This window comes from Somniosus microcephalus, chromosome 3, assembly GCF_052327205.1.
Source record: "Somniosus microcephalus isolate GS21.2 chromosome 3, FLI_Smic_1.0, whole genome shotgun sequence".
NCBI lineage: Eukaryota > Metazoa > Chordata > Chondrichthyes > Squaliformes > Somniosidae > Somniosus > Somniosus microcephalus.
In genome coordinates, this window is record NC_140989.1 from 361,158,500 (window position 1) to 361,183,501 (window position 25,002).

Here is a 25,002-nt window from a genome sequence, read left to right on the forward strand (position 1 = left end):
TGCAGGAAACCAGCACTTCCATTGGGCCTACGGGTGAGTACCCAGCGCGTACTCACCCGTGAAGACCCGAAGTTCTGGGCCATTGTATCCTTGCCACAAACGCTGTATCCTTGCCACTGACTCCACCCCCCTCCCCGCCCCACTCTCTCAAGCTGCTGAGCTGTACTCCCCACCTATGTTCCCATCTCCTACCACCTCTAACATCGCCCGCCTGCACCCCCACCTCGGCCCATCTGTCGCTGAGAACCTTGTCTATGCCATTGGCGCCACCTGATGAGATGACGTCGTTACCCTCCTGCCTGACCTCCAGCCTTCACAAACTTCACCTCACCCATAACTCTGCTGCCTGAGGCCTGTCCCATACCAAGTCACCTTTGCCAAACAACCCCAGCCTTGCTGACCTACATTGGCCCCTGATGCCCCAGCACCTTCAATTTAAAATTTCCACTCTTGTGTTTAAATCTCTTCATGACCTTGTCCGTCCCTATCGCTATTGTTGTATCCGTGTGTTAATGGAGACACGGAATGCAGGAGTTGGTTCAACAGGTGTTTACTGAACAAAGTCTGGAGGTGAACTAAAAGATACAAGACACTATACAGGCTTATATACCCGAGTGGTCACTACCGGTATTACAGTACACAGGGGCTCTTAAAGGTACATACACAACAATTCCTCCCCTTTTAGATAATTAGTACATAACATTTTAAGTAATCATTAATTAACATGTTTACAAGAACTATAATCTACACATTTGCTGCAGTTAATCAATTATAAGTCAGTCTCTCTGGAGGCTTCCTGACTTGGTCCAGATAACGCCTCGGTGGTGTAGTAGTTTTTGGTGGTGTAGTAGGTTCTTTTGGCAAGGTTGATTCGGCTTGAATGCCAGTGTCGGGTTCATCTGGTTCCAGTATCACCGGATCGGAGGTAGATACTATGGGTATCTCTGCTTCATCATTAGGTGTATAGAGTTGTGGTGTAGGTTGTCCCTTTTCGGATGACTCTATGATCTGGTCAGCATGGCGCCTTGTTATGCTTTCTCCAATGTCCACGGTATACATCAGCGGTCCTAGTCGTGTGCAAATAGTTCCAGGCTGCCATTTCTCGGGACGGTAGTCCCGGGCCAAAACTTGTTGACCTATCTGGAAGGTTCTAGTTGGCCTTTCATTCATGCCTTGAAATTGCCGGTTCTCTACGTCCCTTCTGATGTTTGGCTTGATCAAATCCAGCCGGCATCTTAGTCTTCTATTGAAAAACATCATGGCGGGGGTTTGGTTTGTAACCACATGTGTTGCATTCCTGTACGCAAACAAGAAGTTATCTACCTTACGTTGTAGATTTATGTCTTCATTACCCATGGCCTTTATGGCCTTCTTGAAGGTCTGGACAAATCTTTCAGCTAATCCATTGGTGGCGGGATGGTATGGGGCGGACGTGTAGTGCTTAACCCCATTGTTTTTTAAGAACTTCCTGAATTCTTCGGACACAAATTGCGGTCCATTATCAGAACAGATCTGTTCAGGCAGCCCATTCCTGGCAAATATGGTCCTTAATACTGTGATGGTTTTTTCCGTGGTGGTGGAGGACATCTTTATTACCTCCGGCCACTTGGAGTGTGCATCAACCGCGATTAAGAACATTGAGTCCATAAATGGACAAGCAAAGTCGATGTCTACCCTTTGCCATGGAGATGAGGGCCACTCCCATGGATGTAGAGGGGCTTGTGGTGGGGCGTTTTGGACCTTCTGGCACCCTAGACAGCTCTTGGTCATTTCTTCGATGTCTCCATCGATACCTGGCCACCACACAAGCGCTCTGGCTAGGTTCTTCATTTTCACTCCACCCAGATGCCCCTCGTGAAGCTCCTTTAGCACTTTATCCTGGAGTTTGGGTGGAATCACCACTCTGGATCCACACATCAAGGTTCCTCGGCACACTGACAGCTGTTTTCTTCTTTCTGAGAATGCTGGCAACAGTGGTTCGCCATGTGCTGGCCATCCCTTCACCGTTAAATCGTAGACTCGTGAGAGAGTCGGGTCATTTCTCGTTTCCTTTTCAATGGTAGAATTTGTTACTGGTAGACATTCCACTATGGTTGAGTGGAACATCTCCACTGGGTCCACTGTAGGTGCCTCTTCTACCGTTGGCAACGGTAGGCGCGATAAACCGTCAGCATTCCCATGCTGTTTTGATCCTTTGTATTCTATGTCATATTGGTGTGCCCCTAGGAAAAGGGACCACCTCTGTCGCCTTTGCGCTGTCATAATGGGAACGCCCTTTTTAGGGTTGAATATGGAGATGAGGGGTTGATGGTCAGTCAACAAGGTAAATTTTTGTCCGTGTAGGTAATGGTTGAATTTCTTCACTCCCCATACCAGGCTGAGTGCTTCCCTGTTGATCTGGGCATAGTTACGCTCAGCTGAGTTCAATGAGCGTGACGCAAAAGCTATCGGCCGCTCCGAGCCATCAGGGAATCTATGCGATAATACTGCTCCTACGCCGTAAGGGGATGCATCGCATGCCAGTCTGATTGGCAGTGATGGGTTGTAATGAGCCAACACTTCCTTGGACGTGATCAAGCCTTTGCATTTATGGAAGGCACGTTTACAGTCTTCGCTCCATTTCCAAATTACTCCCGTTTGCAGCAGTGCGTTAAGAGGGTGCAGAACAGTTGACAAGTTCGGCAAAAATTTATGATCGTAATTTATTAATCCCAGGAACGACCTTAATTGTGAGACATTTTCAGGTGCTGGGGCTTTTATGACCGCTTCAATTTTTTCAGGTGACTTATGCAACCCTTCTTCGTTAATTATATGGCCACAATATGATATTTGTTTCTGGAAAAATTCGCACTTGGGGCGATTTGCTCGTAGGCCCCGTTCTCTCAGCCTAGTGAGCACCTGCTCCAAATTGGCATGGTACTCATTGTCGTTTTCTCCTGTTACAAGGATGTCGTCTAGGTAGCATTGAGTCCCCGGAATCCCTTGCAGGACTTGCTCCATAGCTCTTTGCCAGATAGCTGGAGCTGATGCTACTCCGAAAACCAGTCGATTGTACTGGTACAGGCCTTTGTGTGTGTTTATCGTAAGATACTTTTTAGAGGCCTCCTCAACCTCCATCTGTAGATATGACTGTGCCAAGTCAATTTTGGTGAAACGTTTCCCTCCGGATAGTGAGGTGAAAATATCTTCTATCCTCGGAAGAGGATACTGTACCGTGTGAAGGACCGGGTTTACAGTCACCTTGAAGTCCCCACAGATGCGAATTTTTCTCTGTTCTTCAGATTTATCATTATTCAATGTTTTCTTCATGACCGGGACAATGGGTGTTGCCCACTCGCTCCAATCTACCTTGGATAACACGCCTGCCTTTTCCAAATTCTCCAGCTCTGCCTTGACTGCTGGACGAATTGCGTATGGCACTGGCCTTAAAAAACTTGGGAATTGCCGCATCTTCCACTTTTATTGAGACGGTGACGCCTTTCAAGGTTCCTCGTTCCTGTTGAAACACTTCTTTGGCGTTGGCCAAGATGTGTTTTAATCGTTCAGGTATGACGTCATCATTTTTTTTCTTACTGGTCACCGTCAGTGCCTGAATGGAGTGCCAGTCTAAACGTATCTTCCTGATCCATTCACGTCCCAACAGCAGTGGACCACCCTCTTGCAGAACGTATAAATACAACTTCTGTATTTCCTTGCCGTTGTATACAACAGGCACCTTTATTTTCCCTCTGGGGTATACTTTCTGCCCCGTATATGTCTTCAAGATAACGGATGTGTCTTTCAAAGGTATATGCGGAAATAGCTGCTCGTAATCCCGTCGACTTACGACGGTCAGAGCTGATCCTGTATCTAGCTCCATTTTAACTGGGGACCCCGCTATCGTGAGGGCAACCCAAATGGTCTGGTAATCTTCTTTGGCAATTACATTATGTAATTTGAGACAGCTTAGTCTCTTGTTTCCGGAGTCGCTATCGCTCTTCTGGTCTTCGGAGCTACTGTCCGTCATCATTTGTACCTTTCTGTACTTTTCCTTATTGATTTTTTTTCTGTCAGTGGATTTTTTGTTTCCAGATCGGCATACATGTGCAATGTGTCCCATCTTTCTGCATTGCCTGCATGCTTTGTCCTTGAACCAGCAGTCCCTCTGGTCATGGGTGGATCTGCCGCAGCGATAACATCTCTCGAAACCCCGTGTCATTTCATAGGTGCCGAAGTCCTGTGGCTTTTGCTGTATCTCTGCAGCTCCTCTTGCTGCTGCTTCGTATGATACAGCCACACTGAAAGCCTTGTCCAGTGTCAAATCTTTCTCAGAAAGTAGCCTTTTCTGTGTTCCTTCACTTAGGAGACCGCAGACGAATTTGTCTTGTAGAGAATCTGCCAGTCCTGCCCCGAATTGGCAGTGCTTTGACAGCTTTCGTAATTCGGTGAGGTAATCAGCGTTACTTTCATTCTTGTGCTGATTCCTCCTGAAGAATTTGAATCGTTCCGCTATCAGCAGCGGTGTTGGGTTTAAGTGCTCCTGTAGGGTATCAACAATCTCCTTAAAATTCTTGTCCATCGGTTTGGCTGGAGTGATTAAGTTTCGTAACAGCCCGTATGTCCTTGCGCCCATCAGATTTAGAAGTACCGATGCCTTTTTATCATCCTCTACTTCATTCGCTGTGCAATATACCTCCACTCTTTCCACATATGTGGTCCAATCCTCTATATCACTATCGAAAGCAGTAATATTGCCAGTCTTAGGCATCCTGAAAATCAAAAATGGCGCCTCCCGCGCTTTCCTTTCTTCCCTGCCGAGAAAAAATGGCGCCTCCCGCGCTTTCCCGCCGCTGTCGCTGCTGACAACGCTGTTCTCCGCGGTTTTTATTTACACAGATATTTTTAATAGTTGGAGACTCGTTCCCGCCGGACTCTCTGGGACTTTTCCCTCCCTCTGCTTGGTCCGAACGCCGACCTGCTTTGCAGCGCCGGCCGTCTCCCGAGTGCTCCACCCTCCATCTCTGTTTGCCTCCGCCTTCCGACTCGCTGCTCGGCCCCGCTGCAGAGCCACCCGATCGAGCCCCAGCCCGCCGCCCAGGAAGGATTAGTGCAGTACCTGCCACCAGCCCGGCTAGCTGGTGAAACCACAGTTTTCTTTTCTTTCGACCTTCGTCTGAGGAATCGATCTCCTTGAGGTGCTGCCGAATTGCAGGTAGGTCCGTTTCCAATTCGTCGCCACTGTTGTATCCGTGTGTTAATGGAGACACGGAATGCAGGAGTTGGTTTAACAGGTGTTTACTGAACAAAGTCTGGAGGTGAACTAAAAGATACAAGACACTATACAGGCTTATATACCCGAGTGGTCACTACCGGTATTACAGTACACAGGGGCTCTTAAAGGTACATACACTAGAGCTATAACCTCCTCCGCCCCGATAACCATCCTCAGCCCCATACTCTCTGTTCTTCTGTCTCTGACCTCCTGTTCATCTCCCTTTCCGTCGCCCCACCATCGGCAGCTGGAACTTCAGCTGCTTAGGTCCCAGTCTCTGGAATTCTCTCCCCAAACTCCTCTGCCTCTCTGCCCTCCATTCCCCTTTTAAGACCAACCATAAAACTCACCTTACTGATCAAACGTCTGGTCACCCTTCCAATTATCTCCATCGGCTTGGCGTTTATTTTCCCGATGCCTCTGTGAAGCACCTGGAGTTTTTGACTATGCCGTGGCTCGGTGGGTAGCACTCTCGCCTCTCCGTCAGAAGGTCGTGGGTTTAAGTCCCACTTCAGGAACTTGAGTGCAAAATCTAGCATGGAGGGAGTGCTACACTGTTGGACGGTGTGTCTTTCGGATGAGACGTTCAACCCTCTCAGGTGGATCTCACAGCAATATTCCGAAGAAGAGCAGGGGAGTTCTCCCCGGTGTCCTGGGCCAATATTTATCCCTCAATCAACATCACTGAAACAGATTATCTGCTCATTATCACATTGCTGGTTGTATGTGTTCTTGCTGTGCGCAAAGTGGCTGCCGCATTTCCCACAGTGACTACACTTCAAAAGTGCTTAGTTGGTTGTAAAGCGCTTTGGGAGGTCCTAACAGCCACTGTATAAATTCAAGTTCTTTCTTTCTTTCTTGAAACGCATGATATAAGTTATTATTGTTATGTAACGGCTTTAATGTAGTAAAAGGTCCTAAGAGTTTCACAGAGGTGTAAGGGAAACAGATGGCCAGCTAAGCAAACCATTTGGAGGGATGTACAAAAGCTTCGCCAATGAGGCGCCAAAGGCCCAGTTAAGATTGAAAATTTCCGTTAAAAAGAAATTGTGGTCATGTCGGCCTCTGTTGGATCTCGTACGCCGCAGTGCAGCAGCACAACTGCGCGACCAGTTTGCCTGCTTCTGGTCTGCTTTCAATTTCCAACCATCAGTGGAGGAGGCCTGACTAAGTCGAGTGAAGTGAGAACTAAAATTAAATCTGGATGTGAAATCCAAGCTGCTGGGAAGGGCGTGGACTTAATCAAGGCCAGACCCAAAGGCCTGCTCGATTTGGGAGGTCTTTTTCGAACCAGCTTCAATGTTTATTATGCAAGAAATCCAGATCTGTAGCGATTACTTGCCCCCCAACCTCACTAGCATTCTCGATCAAGGGTAAGATGGTAGGGTTGTTATTCTGGGAGGGTGAGATCAAATGGGCTGGGAGGGCCTTGTTCATCCAAACCTCTCTTGTGACCTCCCTCGTGAACTTATCTTCGATAACACGCGTCAGTCTATTCCCGACTTTGCCCACCTGTCTCCCTCTTCATACAAGTCATTTGTGATCATCTGGACTGTATTCTGCATCGACATTAAGCATCTTGGAGAGGGTGCAGAGGATACTTACTGGAATGGTACCAGGGATGAGGGATTTCAGTAATGCGGAGAGACTAGAGAAACTGGGATTGTTCTCCTTCGAACCAAGAAGGTTAAGGGGAGATTTAATAGAGCTGTTTAAAATTATGAATGGTTTTGATAGAGTAAATAAGGAGAAACTGTTTCCACTGGCAGGAGGGTCGGGAACCAAAGGACACAGATTGAAAATGAATGGCAAAAGAACCGGAGAGGAAGATGAGGAGATTTTTTTCCCACAGCGAGTTGTTGTGATCTGGAATGCACTGCCTGAAAGGGTGGTGGAAGCAAATTCAATAGTAACTTTCAAAAGGGAAATTGAATATATTCTTAAAAAGGGAAAAAAATTGCAGGGCTATGGGGAAATGTCGGGGGGCGGGGGGTATTAGGAGTGGGACTAATTGGATAGCTCTTTCAAAGAGCCAGCACAGCTACGATGTGCCGAATAACCACCTTCTGTGCTGTACGATTCTATACAAATCGAGGTTTCAAAAAATCCAGTCCCAGGGACAAGTTACTGAATAATAACGCCCCTGTTGGCCTGGAGATGAAGGCTCTGTGCGATGCAATGATGGTGGTTGCGGTTTTGACTGTGCGTTGAGTTAGCTGGTCGCAGCCAGTTAGGTTTCAGTCAGGGTTGCTGATCCCAATTGCTTGCGAGGGCCCGCTGTTGCCTGTGTGAGGAGCGAGGGCGTGGTTGCGATGCCCTGTACGGCGGACGAGCCTGCCCACACTCGCTGTCGGGGCTGACCGCGGATGCGTTTACTCCTCCCAGGTCAAAAGTTCAAGTGCATTGAAATCGGGGTCTTGTTAATAGTCGACAGGTGCTTCAATGCAGCCGGTTGCAGTCCAAAAGGAGTCCCAAATTAATGAATAACGGTTCAATTCAAACCAGAGGGGGACCAATATCCTTGCGGGGAGGTTTGCTAGCACTGCTGGGGGGGGTTTAAATTAACTTGGCAGGGGGATGGGATACAGAGTGGAGCTATAGTAGGGGGTGATTTACAGCCAAATACGGAGGAAAAAACAAGTCAGCTGGGAAGGCAGAGCAAATATGTGAAGGCAAAAGGGAATATGGCAAAGCTGGAAGGCATTTATTTTAATGCAAGGAGTCTTGCAAATAAGGTGGACGAACTGAAGTTGTTGTTGAACACATGGGAGTACGATATTGTTGCTATCACGGAGACATGGTTGAGGGAGGGTCAGGACTGGCAGCTCAATATTCCGGGGTATAGAATCTTCAGGCGAGACAGAGGGGGGTGTAAAAGGGGAGGGGGTGTTGCAATATTAATTAAGGAGTCAATTACTGCTGTAAGGAGGGATGATATATTAGCGGGTTCCTCTAAAGAGGCCATATGGGTAGAACTTAAAAACAAAAAGGGGGCAAGCACTTTGCTGGGAGTGTACTATAGGCCCCCAAACAGTCAGGGGGAGATAGAGGAACAGATATGTAGGCAAATCTCAGAGAAGTGCGAAAATAATAGGGTAATAATAGTGGGGGATTTCAACTTCCCCAATATTAATTGGGATAGTCAGAGTGTGAAAGGCTTAGAGGGTGCAGAATTCTTAAAGTGCATCCAGGAGAGCTTTTTGAGCCAACATGTAGAAAGTCCTACAAGAGAGGGGGCGGTACTGGACCTAATTCTAGGGAATGTAGCTGGGCAAGTGGTGGAAGTGTCAGTAGGAGAGCATTTTGGCGACAGTGACCATAATTCGGTGAGATTTAAGGTGGTCATGGAAAAAGACAAAGACGGCCCGGAAATAAGGGTTCTAAATTGGGGGAAGGCCGATTTTAATATGATAAGGCAGGATCTGGCCAAAGTGGACTGGGAGCAGCTACTTATAGGAAAATCCACATCAAAACAGTGGGAGACTTTCAGAAGGGAAATAGAGAGAGTACAACGCCAACATGTTCCTGTAAAGGTCAAGGGTGGGACCAACAAGCAAAGGGAACCTTGGATTACAAGGGATATACAAAAATGCAATAGAAATAAAAGGGGGGCTTTTGGCAGTTACAAAAGACTAAAGACGGAAGAAGCCCTAGAGGAGTATAAAAAGTGCAGGGGCATACTTAAAAAAGAAATTAGGAGGGCGAGGAGGGGCCATGAAATAACACTGGCGAGCAAAATAAAGGAAAATCCTAAGATGTTTTATAAGTATATTAAGGGCAAGAGGATAACCAGGGAAAGGGTAGGGCCCATTAGGGACCAAAGTGGCAATCTGTGTGTAGAGCCAGATGATGTAGGCGGGGTTTTAAATGAATTTTTTGCATCTGTGTTCACTATGGAGAAAGACGATGTAGACATAGAAATCGGGCAAGGGGACTGTGACATACTTGAACATATTAGCATCGAGAGGGAGGAGGTACTAGCGGTTTTAGCAGGCCAAAAAGTGGATAAATCCCCAGGCCCGGATGAGATGTATCCCAGGCTGTTGTATGAGGCAAAGGAGGAGATTGCAGGGGCTCTGACACAAATTTTCAGAACCTCTCTGGCCACAGGGGATGTACCAGAGGACTGGAGAACAGCTAACGTAGTACCATTATACAAGAAGGGTAGCAGGGATAAACCAGGGAATTACAGGCCAGTGAGCCTAACATCTGTGGTAGGGAAATTATTGGAAAAAATTCTGAGGGACAAAATTAGTCTCCACTTGGAGAGGCAAGGATTAATCGGGGATAGTCAGCATGGCTTTGTCAAGGGTAAATCATGTCTGACAAATCTGATTGAATTTTTCGAGGAGGTGATTCGGTGTGTGGATGAGGGAAATGCTGTGGATGTGGTTTACATGGACTTCAGCAAAGCTTTTGACAAAGTCCCGCATAGGAGACTGGTCAAGAAGGTAAGAGCCCATGGGATCCAGGGTGCCTTGGCGCGTTGGATCCTAAACTGGCTGAGTGGCAGGAGGCAGAGGGTGATGGTCGAAGGTTGCTTTTGTGACTGGAAGCCTGTGTCCAGTGGGGTACCTCAGGGATCGGTGCTGGGTACCTTGCTGTTTGTGATCTACATAAATGATTTGGATGAGAATGTAAAAGGTATGATCAGTAAGTTCACGGATGACACGAAAATTGGTGGGGTGATAAATTGCGAGGAGGAAAGCCTCAGGCTACAGGACGATATAAACGGGTTGGTCAGATGGGCGGAAAAGTGACAAATGGAATTTAACCCTGAAAAGTGCGAGGTGGTGCATTTTGGACGGACAAATAAGGCAAGGGAATACACAATGAGTGGTAGGACCCTAGGAAGTACAGAGGGTCAGAGGGACCTTGGTGTACATGTACATAGATCCCCGAAGGCAGCGGAACAGGTAGATAAGGTGGTTAAAAAGGCATATGGGATACTTGCCTTCATTAGCCGAGGCATAGAATATAAGAGCAGGGAGGTTATGATGGAGCTGTACAAAACGCTGGTGAGGCCACAGCTGGAGTACTGTGTGCAGTCCTGGTCGCCTCACTATAGGAAGGATGTGATTGCTTTGGAGAGGCTGCAGAGAAGATTCACCAGGATGTTACCTGGGATGGAGCGCCTCAGCTATGAAGAAAGACTAAACAGGCTGGGGTTGTTTTCCTTGGAGCAGAGAAGGCTGAGGGGGGACCTGATTGAGGTGTACAAAATGATGAGGGGCATAGATAGGGTAGATAAAGAGGAACTTTTCCCCTTAGTAGAGGGGTCAATAACAAGGGGGCATAGATTCAGGGTAAGGGGCAGGAGATTTAGAGGGGATTTGAGGAGGAACTTTTTCACCCAGAGGGTGGTTGGAATCTGGAACTCACTGCCTGAAAGGGTGGTAGAGGCAGGAACCCTCACAACATTCAAGAAGCACTTGGATGAGCACTTGAAATGCCATTGCATACAAGGCTATGGACCAAATGCTGGAAAATGGGATTAGACTGGACGGGGATTGATGGACGACGCAGACACGCTGGGCCGAAGGGCCTCTTTCTGTGCTGTATAACTCTGTGACTCTATGAGCAGGCAGAGGACTTTGAAACATAGCGGTTACGCGCTAATGTGCTAGCATTGGGAGAGCTGAGCTTCAAAGCTTCTTTCTTTCACCAAATGGAAAAGTTGAATTTAAACACATTTATCAGAAGTCCTACAGAACAAGACGGCCTGTAATTAGAATGTGGAATTTGCTACCACATTGAGGCGAATGGCATAGATGCATTTAAGGGGAAGCTAGCTAAGTACATGAGGGAGAAAGGAATAGAAGGGTATGCTGATGAAGTGAGGTGGGTGGAGGTTCATGCGGCATAAACACCGGCATGGATCTGTCGGGCCGAATGGCCTGTTTCTGTGCTGTAAATTCGTATGTATTTCTATGTGACCTCGTCAGCAATCATAATCTCCTCAGATAATGAAGCAGTCCATGCCTGCATGCAACAAGACCTGGACGACATTCAGGTTTGGGTTGATAAGTGGCAGGTAACATTCACGCCACACAAGCGCCAGGCAATGACTATCTCCAACAAGCGAGGGTCTAACCACCACCCCTTCACATTCAACGGCATCACCATCGCCGAATCCCCCACCATCCACACCCTGGGTGTCACCATAGACCAGAAACTTAACTGGACCAGCCACATAAATACTGTGGCAACAAGAGCAGGTCAGAGGCTAGGTATTCTGCGGTGAGTGTCTCACCTCCTGACTCCCCAAAGCCTTTCCACCATCTACAAAGCACAAGTAAGGAGTGTGATGGAATACTCACCACTTGTCTGGATGAGTGCAGCTCCAACAACACTCAAGAAGCTCAACACCATCCAGGACAAAGCAGCCCGCTTGATTGGCACCCTATCCACCACCTTAAACATTCACTCCCTCCACCACTAGCGTACCGTGGCTGCAGTGTGCACCTTCTACAAGATGCACTGCAGCAACTCACCAAGGCTTCTTCAGCAACACCTCCCAAACCCGCGACCTCCTCCACCTAAAAGGACAAGGGCAGCAGGCGCATGGGAACACCACCACCTCCAAGTCATACACCATCCTGACTTGGAAATATATCGCCGATCCTTCATCGTCTCTGGGTCAAAATCCTGGAACTCCCTCCCTAACAGCACTGTGGGAGCACCCTCACCACACGGACTGCAGCGGTTCGAGAAGGTGATGGTAAAGATAATTAGGGATGGGCAATAAATGCTGGCCTTGCCATCGTCGCCCACATCCCATAAACGAATAATTAAAAAAGAATGTGTAACTTGCGAGGGATGGGGTGGGGGGGAGCGGGGAGAAGGAGCAAGCTGATTCCCGCGTGGAGCCTTTCCGATGTGGGTCTGTGTTCCAGCTTTTGGGATCACCCGCCACTTCCCCTCATGAAAAATCAGTAACTGAAAAGCGCCTTTCTGTTCCTGTGCCTTGCAAAGTAGAATGAGACAAATGCACCGGTGCACTGAACGTTCCATCATGCGCCGTTTTCTCTGACTAAGTTAATATAGTCTAACCTTGTTTCATTCTTCATTTCGCTGTAGAGATTCCACTGCCGTCCTCAGCGGGCTCGTTTCCCCTCCGTGCAGATGGGTTTCAATGTCTTCCATAATTGTTAATAGAGATGCTGTCTTTGTAATCACTACCGTGCATATGAAATTTTATTGCATTAATGTTTAAAAATTATGAGCGTTATAAACCCGGCCGTGATTGATGGACTACCCCGGCTCGCTCACGCTGTACTGAGGCTGGTTGTACTTATGGTGCTGGCAGAGCAGTCGCACGCCAGAGGAATCCAGGCAAACGTCGCGCCCCCCCGCCCTTGTTTCTGGCCGTCCTCATAGGGGGAGAGGGAAGAGGAAAAATATTGACGATAAACCACAGTCAGAATGAAAGAATCAGAAAATACGGATAAATGCAGAGGGAATAATTCGTAGCAGCTCTTCCAGATGAGGTGTTAAATGCCTGCCCTCTCCTTAGCCAGGGATATTGAGTTCTACTCTAATGCTTGCACCCACCCACCCTCCCCCCAAGCCCACCTCCCCCCCCGCCCTCCCCCCAGCCCACACACCCCCCCCGCCCTCCCCCCAGCCCACACACACCCCCGCCCTCCCCACAGCCCATACACCCACCCTCCCCCCCCCGCCCTCCCCCCAGCCCACACACCCCATACCCTAATACAAAAAGAAAATACTGCAGATGCTGGAAATCTGAAATAAAAACAGAAAATGTTGGAAATACTCAGCAGGTCAGGCAGCATCTGTGAAGAGAGAAACAGAGTTAACGTTTCAGGTCGATGACCTTTCCTCAGAACTGGAAAAAAGCAGGAAATGGAACAGATTTTTAAGCATGGGAAATGGGGGAGGGGATGAAAGAACTAAAGGGAAGGCCTGTGATAGGCTGGAAGGCAGGAGAGATTAAGAGACATTGAGAGACGTTAAGAGATATTCCAGGATGGTAATGGGACAGGTTAAATCCTTTGTTTCTTAACCTGATCCATTACCATCCCCTTTTGCCTTGAATATCTCTCAATTTCTCTTAATCTCTCCCACCTTCCAGCCTAACACAGGCCTTCCCTTTAGTTATTTCATCCCCTCCCCCATTTCCCAGCCACTACACTTGCTTAAAAATCTGTTCCATTTCTCTCTTCACAGATGCTGCCTGACCTGCTGAGTATTTCCAGCATTTTCTGTTTTTACACCCCATGCCCTTGTTTGATTGACAAGATTTCAAAGCTCGGGAGCCTCGCAGTCTGTAAGACTCAGCGCCACATCATGCAGACAGGGTTCATTTAAGTGTGAAGGTTGTTGGAGCTTGCCATTTGAAGGAGCATTCATTAGTGTGTGACCGAGGGAAGACCACTCACGGTTGGCAGTTGGATGTGCTAGCACTTTTATGCCATCGGTCACTTTCCCTACGCAGAGGACTAGACCATCAGCAGCATTTTTAATGTGTTGCAACTGACCGTTGAGCCAATGAGAAATCGAAAGAGGCAGAGCTCCTGAATCATCGCGTCGCAGAGTGTCACCGCGAGTAAGAGTTCATCAACTCGGTGCCGGCGATTTTCTCCGTATGAGTCGCCTAATCTAACCTCACTCCCCTGCTCACGACCCTTGCCTTCTAACATTCCTGATTTTCAAGCTGCCGGCTGTTTTAAACGGGTTTAACCGCCCTCTAGTGTGAAGAGATTTTTTAAAAAATTCTAACCTCCCCATTATTTCTTTTGGCGATCACCTTAAATGATAGTGCCCTCTGGCCCACCAGTGGAAACGATCTTTCGCTATTTAGCTTATCATGTCCCTTCGTGATCTTGATGACCTCCCTCAGATCACCGCCCCCCCCCCGTAGCCTTCTCACCTATCAAAGTCCTAACTTCTCAACTCTTTCTCCATAACCGTGACTCCTTGGCTCTTGTAACACCTGAGCGAGTCTACACTACACCTTTTCCACTGTGTTTATATCCTTGGTCCAATGGGTTGCCCAAACACTGTACACAGCATTCCGACTGAACATAAGAACATAAGAAATAGGAGCAGGAGTAGGCCATTCGGCCCCTCGAGCCTGCCCCGCCATTCAATGAGATCATGGCTGATTTGATCTTGGCCTCAACGCCACTTTCCCGCCCGCTCCCCATAACCCTCGACTCCCCCTGTAACTCAAATGTCTGTCTATCTCCGCCTTGAATATATTCAGTGACTCCGCCTCCACAGCTCTCTGTGGTAGAGAATTCCACAGATTCACGACCCTCTGAGAGAAGAAATTCCTCCTCATCCCCGTTTTAAATGGGCGACCCCTTATTCTGAAACTGCGCCCCCTCGTTCTAGATTCCCCCACTAGGGGAAACATCCTCTCTGCATCTACCCTGTCGAGCCCCCTCAGAATCTTATATGTTTCAGTAAGATCCCCTCTCATTCTTCTAAACTCCAATGAGTATAGGCCCAATCTGCTCAACCTTTCCTCATAAGACAACCCCTTCATCTCCAGAATCAACCTGGTGAACCTTCTCTGAACTGCCTCCAATGCAAGTATATCCTTCCTTAAATAAGGAGAAAAACGGCAGCCAAACTAAGGCCTCTGCAAGCTATAATACTGCCTCTGGCTACCAAGCTGTGTTTATACTTACTTGTTCTGCTACCTTAAATGGCCAGGTTATTGGCACACCAAGTTCCCTTGATACCGTTCAAAATCTTATCGGGCCAGAAATTCGGGTCGGAGGCTTCCCGCAGGCACAAGCCCCCGACCTGCACTTACATACCGCGCCTGCCGCTGTGCCGTGGTTCCCCGTGGGATTCCGATCCTGGGCCTGCTCCAGCTGCCGGCGTGCAGTGCTTGCGTACCCCAGGGGCGCAGTTAGTTCGCAGCGTCCCCTGGGATCACGTGGGCCATGGGGAGCCAGTCGGAGCAGGGAATGCTCCATTCATAGATTTGACAGGAAGACCTGTCAAATCTATGAATAGAGATCGGCCCCAAAACCTAAGTAAAACTTCAAATACATTTTTTTAAAACACATTTTAAAAATAACTATAAATTACATAAATTAACTATTTTAAACAAATTTAAATTTTTGAAAAAATTAATTAAAGTTTTTAACGGGGCTAAAAATAAACTTACCTTTCTTTAAAGTATTTTAAAATGATAAACCTGTGGAAAAAATGTTTTAATTTTACTTAATTAACCTCTTACCTTGTTAAAAGCAGGCCCTGCCCCTGCTTTTTTCATGCGCAACTGCTAGAGACTTACCCGCACGGAGAAACCTGTAAAAAAAAAAATCGGAAGTTACAGGTTTACGCGCTGCCTCTCCGGCGCACGCATTTGACCTCTGAACCCCTTCCTTCAAGGGAACGGAAGTTCCGGTTTCCAGTGCACGCGCGAAACCGACACTTCCGTTGGCCTTACGGGTGAGTGCACAGCGTGTACTCACCCGTGGGGACCCGAATTTCTGACCCAATATTTAAGGTGTATTCCCTATTCTTATTTCCAAAATTGATTCTACCGTATCAAACCGCATTCTGCCGCCTGTCTGCTCGTCCAGCTTGCCTACCTCCGCCCTGCTGCAATCTTTCACAGCCCCTAATGTGGTGTCGTGAGAAAATCTCAACGTTGTTCCTTTAGTTCTTCAACGGAAGGGAAAATCAGACGGGGCCTAACGCGGGCGCCGGTCCGATTATCGCCCACTTTTGCGCCGTCGCCCAAAATTAAACTTAGCCCCTTGGTCGTACGTATGTAGTGCATAAGTAACAGAAGGTTTCCCGGGATGGGGAGATGTGGTGAATGGTGTTCCCACACTGGCTCCTATGGATCTTCCCTCACCACATCTTTCTCCTCCAAGAAACTTGCAGTTACTCCGCCCTTGGGTTTCTGCCCTCAAGCCAGCTCCCTGTACATGTGGTTACATTCCCCTTTAATTCCATGTGTCACTATCTTTGCCATGAGTCTCTTTTATGTGGAACCTTACCGAATGCTTTTTTTGAAGATCCATATAAAGCACATTCAAACATCCTCTCTGTTAATTCTTCGAAGAATTCTGTACGGTTGCTCAAGCCTAAAATTACTTGCTGGTGGGGCTCAGCTTATCTCCAAGTGCTAACTCAATATTTCCCTCCCCTCCTGCCTCCGCCTCCTTCCCTCCCCTCACTTTCCCCTCTCCTCTCCTGATGGTGCTGGGTTACAAACTAGCCAGGAACGCCCGCCCCCCCCCACCCCCCACCAACAACAATATCGTGTCCAAGTAGCAACTCTTCATGTGCGGGCCTACAGAATGGGTGCTGTCAGACTGCACGTGTGCACGCTCCAGGAGGGCCTGAATGGGCTACTTCTCCTGTTCCTATGTCACTGGGCAATGTTCGAGAGCAGGAAGGCTGGCTGTTTTGTTTATTTGCCCCCCCCCGCGCCTTCCGTAACCCAGGGACATTGAGATCAATTGTAGCAACCGCCCCCCCGCTCCCTTGACGCCGACGAGCTCGAACCTTCAATGAGAATTGGTAGCGCTGGTTTCTCTTTTGCTGTTGCTAGGTTACCAACTTTGCCATTGATCAACGGCAAACTCTCACCAACCAAAAAATCCACGTTGTGTTTTCCAGGCTTCAGCCGAGCTGCCTTGCCCTTTGGGCTGGTGAGGAGGGAGCTTTCTTGCGAGGGCTACCCCATTGACCTCCGCTGCCCAGGAAGTGATGTCATCGTGATCGAGAGCGCCAACTACGGCCGGACAGACGACAAGATCTGCGACGCCGACCTGTTCCAGATGGAAAACGTGCAGTGCTACCTCCCGGATGCCTTCAAAATCATGACACAGAGGTACGGTGCCGTCACTTGGCCAGATGTTCAAGCGCTGTCGATGAACTGTTCCCGGTGCCAGCCGTGTGGCTCGTCGGGTAGCGCTCTCGCCTCTGAGGCAGAAGGTGGTTGGGTCCAAGTCCCGCTCCAGAGACTTGGGCACACAATCCAGGCTGACACTCCCAGTGTAGTACTGGAGGCAGCGCTGCACTGTCGGAGGTGCCGTCTTTCGGATGAGACGTTAAACCGAAGCCCCGTCTGCCCTCTCGGGTGGATGTAAAGGATCACATGGCACTATTTTGTAGAAGAGCAGGGGAGTTATCCCCCCCCCCCCCCTCCGGTGTCCCGGCCAATATTTATCCCCCAATCGACATCACTAAAACAGATTATCTGGTCATTATTTCGTTGCTGTTTGTGGGAGCTTGCTGTGTGCAAGTTGGCTGCCGCGTTTCCTACGTTACAAGTGACTCCACTTCAAAAAGTATTAATTGTCTGTAAAGTGCTTTGAGACACCCTGAGGTCATGAAAGGTGCGATATAAATTCAAATGTCTTTGTATCCAGGTCCAACAGGATTATGAGTCTGATGAAGTAAATGAGCTATTGATTTTTACTAAATGATGTCCGACAGTCTTTATGAAGTGTAAAAAGGGAATGGTTGGCCAATTGGAGCCTTTAATTATTTAGGATTTTTCTCTCTCACTGTACTTCCAAAGATAATAATTCTCTCAATGATTTCTCAATATATCGAGTGTTTGAAAGTGCAAGTAGCTGGGGTGGATTTTCTCCCTTTTTATTTCTAAGTGCTTCTCCTGAAGACTCCGTCCGGCACGTGTTGGGATACAGGGCAAGATAAACAGCTCTCTGTCTAGTACCCTCGCACGTGTTTCATGTGCATCCTTATCTGAGGAAGGATGCTCTCCTTATCTGAGGAAGGATGTTCTTGCCATGGAGGGAGTGCAGCGAAGATTCACCAGGCTGATACCTGGGATGGCAGGAATGACGTATGAGGAGAGATTGGGTCGATTGGGGTTATACTCGCTGGAGTTTAGAAGAATGAGAGGGGATCTCATTGAAACTTATAAAATTCTAACAGGACTAGACAGACTAAATGCAGGAAGGATGTTCCCGATGGCGGGGAATCCAGAACCAGGGGTCGCAGTCTAAGGATAAGGGGTAAGCCATTTAGGACAGAGATGAGGAGGAATTTCTTCACCCAGAGAGTGGTGAACCTGTGGCATTCTCTACCACAGAAGGCAGTGGAGGCCAATTCATTAAATATATTCAAGAATGAGTTAGATATATTTCTTGAGGCTAAAGGGATATGGGGAGAAGGCAGGGAAAGGGTACTGAGTTTGGATGATCAGCCATGATCTCATTGAATGGCGGAGCCAGCTCGAGAGGCCGAATGGCCTACTCCTGCTCCTATCTATGTTTCTATGTGAGCACTTCCGCTCTATTCAACCATGGAGGGCATTGTGGCCTGTCATTGCCCGACATCCTGACAGGCGGGAACTATCCAGCAGGGGTCAATGCGTAAAAACAACAACTTGCATTTATATATAGCGCCTTTAACATAGTAAAACGTCCCACGGCGCTTCACAGGAGCAATTATCAAACAATATTTGACACCGAGCCCCATAAGGAAATATTAGGACAGCTTGGTCAAAGAGAGAGGTTTTAAGGAGTGTCTTTAAGGAGGAGAGAGAGTTAGAAAGGCGGAGAGGTTTAGGGAGGGAATTCTAGAGCTTCGGGCCTCGACAGCTGAAGGCACGGCCGCCAACAGTGGAGCGATCAGTAGTAGGAACACTGACTGTCTTTGTCTTTTTTTTTTGCTTCCCCCGCATCCCTATCGCAGAATCACTGAACTCTACTCTAGTACTGCCTTCAAGGGCCTCGGTGCAGACCAAGAAATGAACTGGGCCTTTCCAGGCCTGTACGGCTGAGCTGATGGCTCCCTTAGCCAGCTGAAGCAGTGGGGAAAGGGCGGGGGAACGCATTTACTATCTACCTTTTAGGCCTCAAGAACTTTATTGTGGAGACTCCTGGCTGCTGTGCTCTTCTCACGTCAAAAGAATTTGCCCTTTTGACTCCCCGCAGAAGTAGAACTTTGCACTTTTTGTTTCTCTCCCCCGCCCCCCCCACCCCTGCCCCAAGGAAAAATAACTTTACAGGGGGTAATTCTGCAGGATTTAGCTGTACAAAAAGGTGCACGTTAATGAACACACACAATTAACAGAAAGCGGACTAATTCAATAAAACAAACACTAGCGTCAAATGCGTTTTAGCCACTTGTGTAATCTAAACGCGATGTCGCTGGGCTACTGGGAAATTTAGAGCAATTTGATGTGAAAAATGTGGCAGTTCTGAGTGATTTTCACTTCAGGCCTCTAATTTGAATGAAAAGATTATTTTTAAAAAAAATCTACCAAAACTCTTACTGATTCAAATTTATATGACACTAACATGTGCCAGCACACTACTGAGTTTATAGAGTCCAGTGGAGTTTTGCCAGCTCTCCCCTGCAATACATCAATGTCTGTCACACAACAGAATCTGTTTCATCTTCTTAGGTTTTTGGCACAAAGCACTTTTTATTGCAGTTAGACATTAAGGAATTAATTTAGAATACGTGTCTGAATGCAGCTTGGCGCCAGCCTAAGAGAATCCCACGCCTGCCGCATTCGATCCCATTCTAAAGTACAAAGCCACGCGGAGCAGGGCCTGGTGCTTGTTTAACTCTTTCCCCTCCTCCTGTGCTTCTCCCTTCTTCCCCCTTGCCGGTGGCGGGGCGGGGGGTTGGGGGGGGGCGGTGGACACCTCCGCAGGTGAGCTCTCCTTGCTTCACCCAAATGACCATGCCCGAGTGGAGGCGCTGGGGCCCAATAAGGATGTGTCCCAGGGCCGCGTATGTAACCCGGTGGCGGGGCCTGAGGCCTACTGCGAATCCAACGCGATCAGCGCAGGGCAGTGGGTCCGCGCAGCCCCAGAAGCCCGCGCCAGGCTTATTAGGCCCCCAGGTTTTTATTTTAAGTTAGGCCAAAGCCCCCCCACAATGAGGCTGGTGCATTGGAGCCAGCGCTCTAGTCACTCAGTGCCAGTTGGTCACTAGTGATTCAGTGGAGGCCTCTCCATCTAGTAGGGGCCGCCCTTCATCGCTTAATCCACCTCCATATGCTTGGCTTTCATGGACAAATCATTTAGACGGTTTCTTGTGCTCCAACTCATTTTTAAACAACAACAACAGAAAAACAGTAAATACATGGAAACATAGAAACATAGAAGATAGGAGCAGGAGTAGGCCATTCGGCCCCTCGAGCCTGCTCCACCATTCAATGAGATCATGGTTGATCATCCAAATTAAGTAACCGATCCCTGCTTTCTCCCCATATCCCTTGATCCCTTTAGCCTTAAGAAATATATCTAACTCCTTCTTGAATATATTTAATGAATTGGCCTCTACTGCCTTTTGTGGTAGAGAATTCCACAGGTTCACCACTCTCTGGGTGAAGAAATTCCTCCTCATCTCAGTCCTAAATGGCGGTGTGGGGAAGGCTGTCGGCCTGCCTGTAAACGTTCAACACTATAGCGCCCCCCCCCACCGACTCCCGCGCTGCTCCTAGTGGCTCAGTCGACAAGCCTGGGGAGGGCAGCTCAGCGGGCTGCAGGCGTGCCAGCATGTGACTGGCTGTGCCAGGACTGCGTTACTGCCCTGTTGCGTGTAATCTGGGACTGCGGTTCACAGCACGTGGCAAGTGTGACGAAGATGCACACCTACACGCTTCACCCATTAGGAACAGGGCTTTTTTTTTTCAATTTCCACCTCCCTATCCCAGGGTCACTGAGGTCAACCAGGGTTACCCCAGCTGCCATTCAAGACTGAGCGGCCCAGATCAGCAATTTAATCTTGAATTTTCCAGTGTGTCTGGCTAGGTTGCATGTCCATAGAAACCAAGTTAGCTGGGGATGTATTTTAAATGCACGTGTTTATGATTAGCTGTTAGGCTTTTGAGGCCAGCACTAAGCTATAACATATTTTAAGATTAAGGTGAGAATAATTTTTTTTTTTTTAAAAAGAACCATTTGTGGGAGTTTTTAGAAAGCCCATTCAAAATTTACTGTGCGGGGACACCCTGCAAATACTGGCACACTCGCTGCAAATGCGACCACATTCACGAGAGACCCCTACAAGTATTGACACATTCCCGGGCACTCCCTTACAAGTATTGTAGTCAGAATTCAGGGTTCAAGTCCCACTCTAGAGACTTGAGCACATGATCTAGGCTGACACTCCAGTGCAGTGCTGTGGGTGTGCTGCACTGTCGGAGGTGCCGTCTTTCTGATGAGACGTTAAACCGAGGCCCCGTTTGCTCTCTCAGGTGGATGTAAAAGATCCCACAGTACTATTTTTGAAGAAGAGCAGGAGAGTTCTCCCCAGTGTCCTGGATAATATTTATCCCTCAACCAACATCAAAAACAGATTATCTGGTCATTATCACATTGCTGTTTGTGGGAGCTTGCTGTGCACAAATTGGTTGCTGCATTGTCTACATTACAACAGTGACTGCACTTCAAAAGTACTTCATGGATTATAAAGCACTTTGGGACATCCGGAGGCCAGGAAAGGCGCTATATAAATGCAAGTTTCTCTCTCTCTCTCACCCCTGAAAATATTGACACACTCCCGGAGACTCCCCATACAAGTATTGACACATTCTCTGGGACCTCCAGTCAGTGCTGTCACGCTCCGTCACCCTATGTCCACACACATGGGGGATCTTCCAGGCGGAGTCACTGGATAGCAATCGGTGCGGCGAAACCTGGCTAGACTTTTTTCACAATCGCCGAGATCAATTGCAGAACCCCCACTGCGATCAGCACAGGCCAAAGATCGAACTTTGGTCTCTTTTGGCTCGGCGGTTTTTACCCACGAAACCATTGAAATGTGCCTTGGACCGACAAAGCACATTCAGTGCCAGCCTGCAGAAGATTCCTTTCGAAAGCTCAAATGCAAACAGTTTTGAGCCAATTATAAATCCTATCACGATGCCGAATCTGAATCTCTGACCCCCTGCGGTATAACCTCCGTCACTTCATGCAAATATTAGTTTGAATAATAAATTCTTTTGAGCACAATACTTGCTTGGCAGTCTGCACTGTTTATTAAGAGCTCGCTGTAGGCAGCATAACCCTAACTCATGAATGCAACTGTTCATGCTCATCATCCTTTATCGTTTCCAAAAAAGATAAACTATGAGCAATGATCGTAAATAAAATCGGGGGCTTTTCCAACCCAAATTTCCTATGATTTACAGATCAGGGAGCGAGAGAGCTTGCACGAGCTCTTTTATTACAGAAGTTCATTCAATTTTTTGAGACAAGTCATTCTGAGTGACTCTGCTTTTCCACCAGATCATTTGATCAAGTTGTTGAATTGCACACATGAGTTATATTTCTTCCTGAGATGGCAGTGCAGAAGTACTATAAAACGGTCGAGAGAATGAAGAATGGAATTTTCACCAGCTTGTAAGAAAAAGACAGACATTTCTATAGCACCTTTCACGACCTCGGGACGTTCCAAAGTGCTTTACAGCTAGTGAAGTACTTTTGAAGTGTAGTCGCTGTTGTAATGTAGGAAACGTGGCAGCCAATTCGCTCACAGCATGCTCCCACAAACAGCAATGTGAAAATGACCACAAATCTGTTTTGGTGATGTTGGTTGAGGGATAAATATAGGCCAGGATGCTGGGGAAAAACTCCCCTGCTCCTCTTCGAAATAGTGCTGCGGGATCTTTTACGTCCACCTGAGAGAGCAGACGGGGCCTCAGTTTAACGTCTCATCCGAAAGACGGCACCTCCGACAGTGCAGCACTCCCTCAGCCTAGATTCTGCGCTCAAGCCTCTGAAGTGGGACTTGAACCCACAACCTTCTGACTCAGAGGCGAGAGTGCTGCCAGCTGGGCCACGGCTGACCAGCTTGTGAATGAAATTTTCACCAACTCGTGAATGCAAAAAAAACAGATTGAGATCAAGCTATTTTCCGAATGTTGCTCCTTAATTGAAGATGGCCTCTCTTGAGCAATAGGATTGTCGCACAAACCTTCAACGTTGTCACCGTTCCGTACGGCACTTACCGCAGAGTCATGAGCACGGTACAGGACACAGTGGGGCTTCGGTCACTTCAGCGGGGTCACGGTTAATACTTCCAGCTTGTTGCAAAAAGAAAAGGCCGTTGACATATCTCTCAGCGCTGCAGATTATCAAAGCACTTCCAGCTGTGTGCGCAGAACGACCAGCTGCAAGGACACATCTGGAATGGATGAGCTGGATTGTTAACCTTTTAAATCACAAATTATTTACAAATATAAATGAAATAATGGGGTACTGGCATAAAAATATAAGAACATAAGAATATTAAAAATAGGAGCACAGGAGTAGGCCATTCGGTCCCTCGAGCCTGCTCCGCCATTCAATAAGATCATTGGCTGATCTTCGACCCCATCTCCACTTTCCTGCACTATCCCCATATCCCTTGATTCCCTTAATATCCAAAAAACTATCGCTCTCTGTCTTGAATATACTCAACGACTGAGCCTCCACAGCCCTCTGGGGTAGAGAATTCCAAAGATTCACCACGCTCTGAGTGAAGAAATTTCTCCTCATCTCAGTCCTAAATGGCCGACCCCTTATTCTGAGACTGTGACCCCTGGTTCTAGACTCCCCCAGCCAGGGGAAACATCATCCCTGCATCTACCCTGTCAAGCCCTGTAAGAATTTTGTATGTTTCAATGAGATCACCTCTCATTCTTCTAAACTCTAGAGAATATAGGCCTAGTCTACTCAATCTCTCCTCATAGGACAATCCCCCCATCCCAGGAACCAGTCTGGTGAACCTTCGTTGCACTCCCTCTATGGCAAGTATATCCTTCCTTAGGTAAGGAGACCAAAACTGTACACAGTACTCCAGGTGCAGTCTCACAAGGCCCTGTATAATTGCAATAAGACGTCTTTACTCTTATACTCAAATCCTTTTGTAATAAAGGCCAACATTTGTTTTCCTAATTGCTTGCTGTACCTGCATATTAACTTTCAGCGATTCGTGTAAAGGACACCCAGGTCCCTCTGAACACCAACATTACCCGATCTCTCACCATTTAAAAAATACTCTGCTTTTCTGTTTTCCTACCAAAGTGGATAACTTCTCATTTCTCCACATTATATTCCATTTGCCATGTTCCTGCCCACTCACTTAACCTGTCTGTATCCTCTTGTAGCCTCTTTGCATCCTCCTCACAACTTACATTCCCATTTAGCTTTGTATCATCAGCAAACTTGGATATATTACATTTGGTCCCCTCATCCAAATCACTGATATAAATTGTAAATAGCTGAGGCCCAAGCACTGATCCTTGCAGTACCCCACTAGTTACAGCCTGCCAACCCGAAAATGACTCGTTTATTCCTGCTCTCTGTTTTTTGTCTGTTAACCAATCCTCAATCCATGCTGGTATATTACCCCCAATCCCATGAGCCCTAATTTTGTTTAATAACCTCTTGTGTGGCACCTTATCGAATGCCATCTGAAGATCCAAATACACCACATCCACTGGTTCCCCTTTATCTATCCTGCTGGTTACAGCCTCAAAAAACAGACTTGTCAAACACGATTTCCCTTTCATAAATCCGTGTTGACTCTGCCCAATCCTGTTATTATTTTCTAAGTGCCCTGTTAACACGTCCTTAATGGTAGATTCTAGCATTTTCCCTACTACTGATGTCAGGCGAACTGGTTTACAGTTCCCCGTTTTCTCTCTCCCTCCTTTCTTAAATAGTGGGGTTACATTTGCTACCTTCCAATCCGTGGGAACCGTTCTAGAATCTGGAATTTTGGAAAATGCCTACGGTAAGGTATTAATCTATCAAAGAATCATAGAAATTTACAGC

The 25,002-nt window shown here is 47.6% G+C and overlaps 1 protein-coding gene across 1 annotated transcript in view; it reads left to right on the forward strand.

Moving 5' to 3' along the window:
- Positions 1 to 25,002, forward strand: part of adgrl2a (adhesion G protein-coupled receptor L2a) — a 777,020-nt gene that overhangs the window by 482,466 nt on the left and 269,552 nt on the right. Inside the window, exon 4 of the mRNA XM_085983501.1 lies at positions 16,868 to 17,081. Within this exon, the coding sequence (XP_085839627.1) occupies positions 16,868 to 17,081 (214 nt within the window). The remainder of the gene's footprint in view (positions 1 to 16,867; positions 17,082 to 25,002) is intronic.